General features: G+C 39.3%; 1 protein-coding gene across 1 annotated transcript; it reads right to left on the minus strand.

Moving 5' to 3' along the window:
• Positions 1-511: 511 nt before the first annotated feature.
• LOC120779657 lies at positions 512-12,129 on the minus strand. Its single transcript, XM_040112014.1, has 3 exons — positions 11,997-12,129; positions 4,857-4,944; positions 512-674 (listed from the first exon to the last, which is right to left on the minus strand). Exons 1-3 carry the CDS (start codon positions 12,127-12,129, stop codon positions 512-514), a joined length of 384 nt encoding a protein of 127 aa, XP_039967948.1.
• Between the last annotated feature and the right edge of the window lie 450 nt (positions 12,130-12,579).

Genomic DNA, 12,579 nt, shown 5'->3' on the forward strand with positions numbered 1-12,579 from the left:
TACCTTATACTTTTCATGAGGAGAAGTCGGAAAATTGGACAATTCCAAAAAATAACATTTTTCATACACTTTTTTTCAATTTTTGTTTGTTTTGTTTTTCAATATTTTAATTTGTAAATTATTTGAATCGTTCAATTGCGGTCACTTGCTTTTTTATTACGGGTATCCAAGGAAAAATTATTGAAAATTATTCAGTGAAAACTTTATGAGTGTTACAGACGAAGTGATCAATTACTGATTGAAATTTGTTACGAAGCCGCGAAGAGGTCGCGCTAATATTTGTCGGCATTCTTTTTGCCATCAACGTATGGCAGCCCAAAGAAAGGAAGAAGTACTCTCAAAATGCGATGACATACGTGCGGAATTATGGATCGCGGTCAATCAGCTAGCGATCGTAACGATATCACAGCACGACTTGTTAAACAATAGTTGCGATGTTTGACGGTCTTTATCTTGAAGCAGCCATTGACAGTTGTCAGTAGTTTGAAATCTTTATTACGTACATTGGCGCTTAGCCCCACTTCTGGAAGAGTCCCATGCGTTGACAACGACAATTGCTGCCCCAGAGATTGCAACGACACGAGCTATTGTAGCAGCAGTCATTGGGCCTACTGTCGCAAGCACCGCCACGAGATATGCAGTCACGCCGGAAAACATGTATGCGTGAAGAGCGCCTAGATGGCAAAATAAAAAATATGTTTGTTTGCATTTGTTTACAATCATTTTTTTGTATCTTGAAATCAAAAAAAAAAGAAAAAAACGTTAACTTCGGCTGCACCGAAGCTAAAATGATTCCGACCATTCACTTTGTATGGTAGCTATACAGAATTTCAATATATCAAAAACTGTCAAATACAAATTAAGGAAACCATAAATATGGCAAGTTTTGTAGCAGCCATCGTCACCTTTCAAGCTGACCTATTGAAGTATTTTATTTTGTGTTCCTATCCTTTTCCATTAGAAGTATTGCACTCTTCGCGAAATGCATAAGTAAAGGACATAAGGAAAGAAGATATTTTGTATTCGACATTTACGAAATCAAGTGAACGTTATAGATCTCCGAGCATAATATGGAAGAATGGTCATAAAAGACCCCGAAACACTATAGGCGCAAAATTTCATTTCAAGTGCATAGAACTGGTTGGTTATCAAATGAAGTCTTATCTAGCAACGCAATGGATTTGATAAAAAAAAATTTCCTCCCACCGACATCTATTGACAAAATACGAAAAAAACTTTTTCGATCAATATCATTTAAGTCATTTACAACACAGATTGTTTTAATCAAAATATGTTCCACAATCCAACTTTTATACTCTTGCAACTTGTTGCTACTGAGTATTAAGTTTTGCTCACCTACCGGTTCTACGTATCACCCAAAACTAATGGTGATTGATATATGATTACACATATACATATAGATATATATATAGTAAACGATCAGGGCGGCGAGCACAGTTGAAATCCGTTTGACTGTCTGTCTGTCCGGCCGTCTGTACAAGCCCTGACTTGAGTAAAAATTAAGATATCTTGATGAAACTTGGTATGCGGGTTCCTTCTTCTTCTTCTTTACTGGCGTAGACACCGCTAACGCGATTATAGCCGAGTTAACAACAGCGCGCCAGCCGTTTCTTCTTTCCGCAATGTGGCGCCAATTGCAGATTCCAAGCAAAACCAGGCCCTTATCTACCTGGTCTCTCCAACATGGTAGAGGTTTACCTCTTGCTCTGCCTTTCCCGGCGGGTACTGCGTCGAATACATTCAGAGCTGGAGTGTTTTCGTCCATTCGGACAACATGACCTTGCCAGCGTAGCCGCTGTCTTTTAATTCGCTGAACTATGCCAATGTCGTCGTATATCTCATACAGCTCATCGTTCCATCGAATGCGATATTCGCCGCGGCCAACGCGCAAAGGACTATAAATCTTCCGCAAAACTTTTCTATCGAAAAATTGCAACGTCGACTCAACAGTTGTTGTCATCGTCCATGCCTCTGCACCATATAGCAGGACGGGAATAATGAGTGACTTATAGAGTTTGGTTGTTGTTTGTCGAGAGAGGACTTTACTTTTCAATTGCCTACTCAGTCCGAAGTAGCACCTGTTGGCAAGAGCAATCCTGCGTTGGATTTCCAGGCTGACATTGTTGGTGGTGTTAATACTGGTTCCTAAATAGACGAAATTATCTACAACTTCAAAGTTATGACTGTCAACAGTGACGCTAGAGCCAAGTCGCGAGTGCGACGACTGTTTGTTTGATGACAGGAGATATTTCGTCTTGCCCTCGTTCACTGCCAGATCAATTTGCCTTGCTTCCTTATCCAGTCTGGAGAAAGCAGAAATAACGGCGCGGGTGTTGAGGGCAATGATATCAGTATACTCGGCATACGCAAGCAGCTGTACCCTCTTATAGAAGATTGTACCTGATCGATTAAGTTCTGCAGCTCGAAATATTTTAACCAAGAGCAGATTGAAGAACTCGCACGAAAGGGAGTCGCCTTGTCTGAAACTTCGTTTGGTATCGACCGGGTCGGAGAAGTCCTTCCTGATCCTGACGGAGCTTTTGGTGTTGCTCAACATCAGTTTGTACAGCCGTATTAGTTTTGCGGGGATACCAAATTCAGATCGGCATAAATCATCGCGGCATAAAGGCAGCTCCTTTTCGTGCTGTCGAAAGCAGCTTTGAAATCGACGAAGAAGTGGTGTGTGTCGATTCTCCTTTCACGGGTCTTTTCCAAAATTGGCGCATTGTGAATATCTGGTCGGTTGTTGATTTTCCAGGTCTAAAGCCAATCTGATAAGGTCCAATCAGTTTGTTGACGGTGGGCTTAAATTTTTCACACAATACACTCGACAGAACCTTATACGCGATGTTTAGGAGACTTAATTGGGAAGGTAGTTGGCGAAGATTGTGGGGTCTCCCTTTTTGTGGATTGGGCAGAGCACACTTAAATTCCAATCGTTGGGCATGCTTTCGGCCAACCAAATTTAACAAGGAAGCTGATGCATGCTCCTTTTCAGTTCTTCGTCGCCGTGTTTGAATAGCTCGGCCGACAATTCATCGGCCCCCGGCGCTTTGTTGTTCTTCAGACGAGTAATTACTATTCGAACTTATTCATGGTTGGGCAATGGAATGTCTGCTCCATCGTCATCGATTGGGTAATCGGGTTCTCCCTCTCCTGGCGTTATACTTTCACTGCCATTCAGTAGGTTGAAGAAGTGTTTCCTCAATAATTTTAGTATGCTCTAGGTATCGGTCACTAGATCACGCCGCCTTTTTTCGTAGAATTTTCCAGCATTACCTTTGTCGGACAGCTTGTCAAGCTCTTCACACTCACGCATTTCGATATCTCTCTTTTTCTGTCTTCAAATGCGTCTCGCTTCCCTCTTAAACTCTCGGTATCTATCACATCCCGTACGTGTTATGGTCGATCGTAACGTTGCGAGGTTGGCAGCCAGTTTTCTCTTTGATATCGTGGCGGGGGCAGTTGTCATAGGTGTCCTCTTCCGTCGGGGAGTGGGCGCAAATCAGCGATATTTTGAAGAACTTCGCTCTGATGCGGATTGCGTTCCTTATATGGCTACTGTAGTAAATGACACAAGGACCTACTCGCCTCAGTCCTTGCCCTGTCTATCGCAATTGAGGGACCGGACATTTCAGGTGCATGCCCTTAAATCGTAATCCTTAATTCGTTTGCCATGGTCGTCATCAAAAATCTTTCATCCGAGGCTGGTTGTTATTTTTCATTGGGTGGTTCTTTTTATGTGGCGGATCCCAATCTCAGCGCAGAACCCTGCGGAGGGGATGTTTCGCCTTCTCACTTTAGCTCGCCTTCAAACAGATGTTCTTCGGCTACCCAGAGGGAGTCGTGAGTTGCTTAAGCTATATGTTTATCTGACCACTCCCAAATGAGGGGCGATCACAGAACTTTCCTCACATGCGTGAACTTCTACACATGACTCGATTCTCCTTAGTACAAAAAAATGTCAAGCTTGTAGATGGACGTAATCAGCTCACTGCCACGGCCACAAACCGCCATTAATCGAAAACATATAAAGTGCCATAACTAAGGACTACTTTATGATATAAAACTCAAATTTGGCACAGGGGAGCTTAGCCCCGGCCCCTAATAAATTTAATGTACATATCTCCTAAACCAATTAGGTTAAAACCACCAAATTCGCCCAACACCAATTCTACGAGACCTCCTGATGATAGTGGAATGTAATGGATGTAATACAATGAGAACCTCGTTCACTCCCCATATAACGGTACTGTTCAAAACTACTAGCAGCGCGATAAATCAATAACTGAAATCGCTATAAACGTAAAAATTTGCCGCCGGGATGGTATGACAATGTTTTTAGGGGTCGGGGTAAAAATTGGGCAATGGGCGAGGCATTCTTTTTGTACATATTTCTATATAATGTTGTGAAAATAAGCGAAATCGGACAATAACCACGCCTACTTCCCATATAGCACAACTTTAAATTCCACTAGATTCGTTCAGTTTACAGTACACAAATCAAGAAGCAAATACATAATATAACGGAATAAAACTGTGCACGAATTATGTCTTTATTGTGTGCCACTTTATGACGGAAAATAGTTCAAATGTGAGAGTGTATTTTACTCATAAGAGTGTGTCTTTTTACCTAAAATAGATAAATTTGAGTGAGAACTTGGCCTAGGCCTTATATAATTACCATCAGGATTTTCGAGCATGCGTCTGATTTTACTCTATATGATTGGTTTTACACCTTAAAATGTTCCCCTGGGTTTGATTTTTGCAAGTTGCAAAAGTATAAGATATTTGGTTGCACCCGAACTTAGCCCTTCCTTACTTGTTCTACTTACTTTTCGTTGTATGGAGATAATTTTGCAACTTCTTCAAATATATCATAGTAGTTTTCGACATCCGTGTAGTGGGGTCCGTAAGCCGCATCTGAAATTAATGATTGAAATTAAAGCCCCTTTGTTACCAATAAACAAATGATGTCGAATATTTTCTCTCTCAAAATCTAAAAGGATTAAAGGCGTTGGCAAAACATTACATTGAAAAATTTTATATACAAAAACCACTTTTTATAATTGGTTTATCACCCTTATTCTGAGCACTTGACAAATTCAACATATTTCTAATTTGTCAAAATTTGAAATTTATCAAGCATTTCGTGTTCTGTGTCTGAAATAAAAAGCTCTTTTCTTTATAAGTTGTTAGATGTCAAATGCTCTTGACAGTGCTCGTTATGAATTCATTATCTGATTGTGCATCTTGTTGTGAAAATGGAAGATATTTTACTTCTGTTATTATTGTTAAACGAAGATGAAAATTGTGAGAATAGGAATCGCGCGCGGCATTTAAAATGTTTACGCGACGATAGCAATCCATTTTCTTTGAGCAAGAATACCTTTGGGCAAAATTTTCGATTAACTCGTGAAATTTGCCGTCGCCTTATTTATGATCTAACCCCACACGATTCAAAAACGTCACTACCTTTAACTGTAAGGGTTATAGCAGCTAGGAACTTTTTTGGACACGGCTCATACCAGAAATGTGTAGGTAACAACGTCAACTTGCCAATGAGTCAGTCGTCCTTTTCGAGAAGTGTACGGGCTATTGAAAAACTTAGTGTGAAGGTGAGGGGAGGAGAAATAAAGTTCAACAGAGGATGGAGTCATGTGTAGAAGTTTACGCACGTGAGGAAAGTTCTCTGATCGCCATTCACTTGGGAGTGGCCAGAAACGATTCTTTTACACATGGCTCAAGCAGCTCAAAACTTCCGGTCTTTGACCAAGTATCCTCTGGGTAGCTTAAAAACATCCGTTCGAAGGCGAGCTAAAGTGAGAAGGCGAAACATCCCCTACATAGGGTTGTGCGCTGGGTTTGGGACCCGCCACGTAAAAAGACTTCCACTCCGTTGGAAGGACCAAGTGGAAAAGTACCTGGCTTCGCTTGGAATATCCAATTGGCGCCACGTAGCGAAAAGAAGAAACGACTGGCGCGCTGTTAACTCGGCTATAATCGCGTAAGTGGTGTCTACGCCAATTAAGAAGAAGAAGTTTAGTATTGCTACTTGTCTTTTCTAAAGTGCATTCGGCGATTTTTACGAGGAGCGTAATTATTTGACAAAGAAGTTCCCTTCAATTTGGTTTGCGGAATAAAATTTCTGTGCCGTAACGTTCAAAATGTTGGAAAAGTTCTTCGGCGATAATTGTTTGTCGCGAGTAACTGATTTTGATTGGAACAAATTATTCGAAGAGAGTGGAGAACGAGAATTACGTACATACTACCACAAACACCCATTACCAAACCTCGAACCTCTGCCACAACTTCAGATATTGAAGAAATTTTACAAAATTGTTTAGGCAAAGTCAGCGACACTTATGTATAACGATACTTAAATGTCGCTGCCTAATCGACATTGGTGTCGTTTCACTTAAGTTAAATAATATCATGGAAACAATTTGTCAATTAAAGTGCCTTATACAAATAAAATGCTTAAGTTTCGTTATGTAAACAGTCTGCTAAAATGTTGCTGCATTATGCATAATCAATATTAAAGCAATAACAAACGAAATTGCTGATAATGCTTGATCGACAGTTTCACAGTTTCATATTTCGAATGATTACGGTTTAACTTGATTTTCGACCACTGCTGATTAAGATTTAGTTTTAAGAATTCAGTGTGAAGACCAACAGAAACGAGTAAAGTTGAATTTTTCATATAACAATAATTCGTTTTATTTAAATACATGTATACGTTTATACATATTAGAGGAATAAAAGTTAAATTATAACTCGCGTGAACGACGAACCACGTCCTGGACGACCATCAACATCAACTGATGATCAACACGACAATAAAATAAAGGAATTGGTGCTTGAGAATCGGCTATTAACACTCAGATATCTTATTGGCATCGTTGTAATGTCGAAAGGATCAGTGAAAATGATTTTGAAAGATCATTTGGACCTAACGAAAGTGAAAGCATGATTGGTTCCAAAATCACTTAATTTTTTCGAAAAACAGCATCGCATTAAAGACTGTGAAACAATACTTTCAAACTATCAGCATGTCATGAAACGTAGTACTATTGTTGGATCTATGCTTCAGACCCGCAAACAGAAATTAATCGACCGAATATCGTAGCAAAAGTGAGCCGAAACCGAAAAAACCACGTCAAAGCAGATGAAAAATCAAGCTTACGTTGACAGTTTTCTTCGATAATCGAGTTATTGTTGTTTTAATGGTTATCAGTCCCCGTTAGGGTGTTAAGGGTTATCCATGTTGTCGTCGACGTCATCTAGCGGGAGGCCCAGGAAACGTACTGTTTCGACGGCGTCGGACCAAAGGGAAAGGGGGTGTTAGATGAGTGGGGTTGGCGGAGCATGCAAAGAGGTGGCCAGTGTCATGCGGAGACATATATTAGATATGTAAGGGTCTATTTAGGACAAGTAGGAGTTTAACCTGCTACAGTATCCAGAATGAAGCTGCACTAGGGTCACTCGCGTTTCTCGTGGCAACTCGAGCTCTTCGTCTGCGGTGAACGGTGATTTGACTCCAAGAACGTCATTCACGTGAAGGAGTCGGTGAAGGTGTTGATAGCTCAGCTGTGAATGGCGGTCAGTACCAGTCGGAAGTTAGTTGCGTCCGAAGTCCGATCGGCGTATTGTTCGATGTCGTCGTCGTAGTTAAGGAAAGACCTCTTGATGTTCCTAGGAGGCGGTTCCGCTCCAAGCAGGTAGCTGCAGGGGCGATTTCTACGAAAACATCCTAGCAGGAACTGCTTGGAGAGGAGTTCATTATGAGCCGTAGTTTTTTCGATGTCTTGTAGTTGCGTTGTGTGATTGACAGTGTCAAATGCGTTCTCTCACAGGGTCGTTTCTGGTTGAGGCCACGAACTATCTGAGCGTTTATGACGCTAAATGCTGTGGCGGTGCTGTGCACCTTTCGAAATCCATGCTGGTGTTTGGCTATGCTCAGGTGATGAGTGAGAGTCGGGAGTAGCAAGGCCTCAAGTGTCTCCACTACTGGGGCGAGGAGAGTTAGCGGACGATAGGTCTCCCTTTTGTTGACAGGTTTCCCAGGTTTCAGTAGTGGGACCACTCTTCCGATTTTCCAAAAATCGGGTATTTGAAGATTGGTCAGCGAGAGGTTGAGGATCTTGGTGAGATATTTTACTCCAGTCGAGCTTAGATGCTTTAGCAGGAGCATGTTGATTCCATCTGGGTCAATGGATTTGGAAAATTTAGCTTTGTTGATGACATCCTGAACCTTCTCAGCGGTGAAAGTAAGTGGCGCGCAGTCTTTAGGCATTTTGCGGAGCCGTCGGGTAACACGCCGTTTGGTTTTGTCTACCGAAGGGTGCAGTGTGAATTGCCGGCTAAAGTAGCTCACGCACTCTTTCAGATCTGAAGAGGCATAGTTATTGAATTGAACTTCAATTCGGTCATCATGCCTCTTCGGGTAACAAAGCCTTGACAGTAGACCAAAATTTACGCACACCGGGGGAGAGGTTGCGGGACTTCAGATGCTCTATCCATTTCGTCCGCTTATGGTGATTTACCAATCGCCGAATCTCCGACTAAAGTAGCTCGCGCGCACTTCTTCGGATCCGAAGAGGCACGGTCATTGAATTGAACTTCAAGTCGGTCATCATGTCTCCTCAGATTAGACAAAGCCTTGACAGTAGACCAACGCTTAGTCATTCCGGTGGAGAGGTTACAGGACTTCAAGTGCTTTATCCATTTCGTCCGCTTGTGTTGATTTGATTTACCAATCGCCGAATCTCCAAATTGAGATCCATTAGTGGGGATCCCCGAGATCGGCTTGTCGTAATGTGTCGCGCTGGTTAGCTAAAACGGCTGCTTTGGATGGGAAATTTGGCCCGGATTCCGCAATTCTTCCAGCCAGGATGACGCGAGCAGTAGCTGCTGCGATGACCTTGCGGAATCGACGTTCACCAACGGATACGTCCGTAGGAATTGATAGAGCGTCAGTAAATTCTGTGAAGCCAACCCAGTTAGCTTTGTTAAAGTTAACGAAGGTACGGTTATCCACAGGAACAAGTAAGCATAGGTCGCCAGGTTATGCTATTTATCAGACCACCACTAACAATGGTAATATTGGGCGAGCTATTACAGGTGCCCATAACTCTGGTGGGGGCAAAAATCGTGGTGCACGTTAAAGTCGCCTTGTACCAGACGGTTTTCACCACGAAATAGCGTACCTATATTCGGGTGATATCCTGTAGGGCAACATGTAACTGAAGGGATGTATATATTAAATATTTCAAGGTCGACATCGCCTGACCAGATAGCTATACCCTGATATTCTAAGGGAAGTATCCCTGCGGTCGATTTCTTCATTAATTAGATGATACTGCACGGCGTTGTGCTATATGAAGGCTAGGCCACAACCATTATCTCGCTCGCGATCCCTATGTAAGACGTTGAAACCGGCACAACTCAGAAGATCTGAGCGGCTGTTTAGCTTGGTGTTTCTATTTCTTCGGTCTTGCTCTGGAGTCCGTTGTAGCTGAATTGAAGTATACGGGTTTGTCGCGGGTGTCCGTGGGTGATCATGGGAATTTGTGAACAAAACTATACTATGTAAATACTCAGTAGCAACTGGTTGCAAGAGTATAAAAATAAATCCATTCTTTTTACATTTAATAGAAGGAAGGTTGGAAATATCCGATGTATGCACAGTTTTGCTCGATAACTTGTCGCCATTTTTAAACAAATTTCATAATGCTACTCTCACAAGCTTCTCTTGAGGGAATTTTTTTTTCACAAGTGATTACTTTTTTCAGACGGTCCAATCGTTGATAGTATAGGTTCATCATTTTTTATTTTCTTTGTTGGCGTCCATCCCTCAGTAGATACAGTAATGCTGTAAACACAAAAGGAGAACATAGTTATTTATACAGCTACACGACTACACGACAGAAGGCTTTCAGTTGTCGCTTTCGCTAAATTATAAATATTTCTAATTTTGCCGACAACAGTATAGAGGAATAGTGATGACACTAATATGGTAAAGGTATTAGTATGGAAACAACGAAATTGTGTACATGCAAAATGAATAGCTGTGTTGTGTTGTGTACACGCCGGACATTGTTTTACTAAAATAAAAGTGGATTGATTTTAACATATTCCTGGTTGTGCATGCTTAATTTATTTATTTAAATTCAAAATACTTAATTTCTCCAAATTCGAAATGCCAAAACAACAAACTACGAAATTGTGTACATCAGCTGTTTGATATGTCACTGCCGTCTTAAGGTCGGTATCCAGGTCTTAAGTAATTGCTCAAGAAAAAAATGCATTATTTCTTCAAGTCATTTTGACGGCTGGTTACGCATTGTGAATGATCCACATTAGGAGAGCAAGAGAGAATAAATAAGTTTCCTGCTGTAAATTTTCTTGTGCTAGTATGCGGCTCTAAAGAAATCTAGTACTAATTTTTAGTACATTTTTTCAATAAAATGCGTATTTGGCAATCCTAATTTTGCGAAGAAACAAATTATCAACAATTGTTTCTTGGAGAAAATTCAAATTAATCGTTAAATTCATCCTAAATTAGTCAAAAGCATCATTTTGAAGTATACTTCATTTTGAAATGTTGTATGAAACTTACCAATCATCAACAACATTCCTTATGTAAATCGCAATGAAAATATTTATGTTACTACACACATACATATTACACACAAAGTTTATCTTCTTTGTTTATTCTCTCTTGGTCTTCTAATGTGGATCATTCACAATGCGTAACCAGATGTCAAAATTACTTGAAAAAATTATGTATTTTTTTTTTTTTTGAGCAATTACTTAAGACCTGGATACGGACCTATATACTTAACTCCAGAAATTTTTATGGTGCTGTGTAAAACTTTTTTATACTAATTTTACTTTTTTTTACTCATTCACAATGCGTAACCAGCTGTCAAAATTACTTGAAGAAATACATTTTCTTTAGCAATTACTTAAGAGCTGGATACGGACCTATATACGCAACTCCAGAAAATCTAAGGTTGCTGTGAAAAACTTTGTTATACTACTTTTATGGTAATTAAGGTGTTGTGTTAGCATTTAAGCTACATGGATATAAATCTTCAAGTTTAACGAAGTTTTGTTTGAATTACTTTACATTTTTGTTAAATTTTACTGGTATATTACTTATAATGTAAGTTGTTTTTTTTAACATGTAATAAGTACTCTTCAAGATTTTTTTATTTTTTGCCAGTAAAAAGATATAGTCCTGGGAGGTAAACTGTCGTTTGACATACATATACAAATGCGTGAGCCATTTCAGCATAAAATTAGCTGGAATTTGCTTTCAGATAAATAATATATTTCAATAAAATAGTTTATAGTTAAAAACCAAGATTTACTTGCGAAAGCAAAACATTTTATGTTTTATGTCGGTGAAATGTAGCCGTAGAAAACTCAGCACCGATAAATCTAACACCAGGGATATATTTTATTGATAAGAACTCACTACTTACAGAATATCAAATGACTGTTTGAAGGACGAAATATGATTAAACGTCATAATGTGTCGTCTACTAATAAAAATATGTCATAAATAAACAATTTTTAATTTTTATTAAAAAACAATATTTATAGTTTTTGCTTAGTATTTACTGCCTCAAAATATACAGCACTGCATGATAGATATTACTAAACCTAATGGAAAAAAAATGGATTTCTTTTTTCCAGACCTCATACTTTATTTCGAAGCTAATTTTTTTTTTTAATATCCCAAAAACATTTAAATAAAACTGGAGCTGTGGTTTTATATTTCCAAAGTGTTATTTTACTCATTGGAAGCATTTGATATACATATGTAATAATCACAGAATATTATTGTATGGTATATCCTCAATTCAATTCTCAATTTCATTAAGAAACGTGATAGTACCAACTTGTCTTACCATATGTTGCATTTTATTTGAAACTTTTATATGAGTAATTAATCGACTCACCGAAATCATGCGGTGCGTTGAGAAGATCAATACGCCGCTCTGCACGAGTTTCAATTCCTGACACATTCTGTGTTATAAATATAACAACAGCAGCAAAACATAAACATCTTAATTTGAGTAGATGGAATTGCATCACTGCCACACCTTTCCACACTTGATCTTTCCCGTTAAATTTATAAAGTTTATATTTAAAAATTTCGAATCGAACTGTATTGCCAATAGAAATATACTTAAACCTTTAACTTACTCATCGCGAACTATGTATGTATAAAGAAATAAGTAAGTTAAATATACCTATATAAAAATGCGAAATGTTTCGTACCTGCCAGCCGGTGACTTCGTTTAATACCACATTTTTTTACTTATCAAACCTGCCATCGAGAAAAATGTATAACGAAAAGGAGCCGCTAACAAGTGCGACATCACAATACTAACTACGTGACAAAAATTTGTGTATGGAACTTTTAGTAGCCGACGGATAAAAGCCTGTGGAGATATTAAGACACAACATTTAATATTAAACTATTATTTATTGAAGAGATCTTAAAACACTTGTATTCTTGTTGGCGTCTGTACAAGAAGT

The sequence above is a fragment of the Bactrocera tryoni genome, unplaced genomic scaffold, assembly GCF_016617805.1.
Source record: "Bactrocera tryoni isolate S06 unplaced genomic scaffold, CSIRO_BtryS06_freeze2 scaffold_11, whole genome shotgun sequence".
In the NCBI taxonomy this organism is placed as follows: Eukaryota; Metazoa; Arthropoda; class Insecta; order Diptera; family Tephritidae; genus Bactrocera; species Bactrocera tryoni.

What these genes read in the sequence shown, in the direction of transcription:
- LOC120779657 (XM_040112014.1), bottom strand. Translation starts at nt 12,129, where the DNA reads ATGCAATTCCATCTACTCAAATTAAGATGTTTATGTTTTGCTGCTGTT. An exon ending in CAACGCACCGCATGATTTCG is followed by an intron (nt 4,945 to 11,996) that starts GTGAGTCGATTA and finishes CATTAATTTCAG; the next exon opens with ATGCGGCTTACGGACCCCAC. An exon ending in TTATCTCCATACAACGAAAA is followed by an intron (nt 675 to 4,856) that starts GTAAGTAGAACA and finishes TTTGCCATCTAG; the next exon opens with GCGCTCTTCACGCATACATG.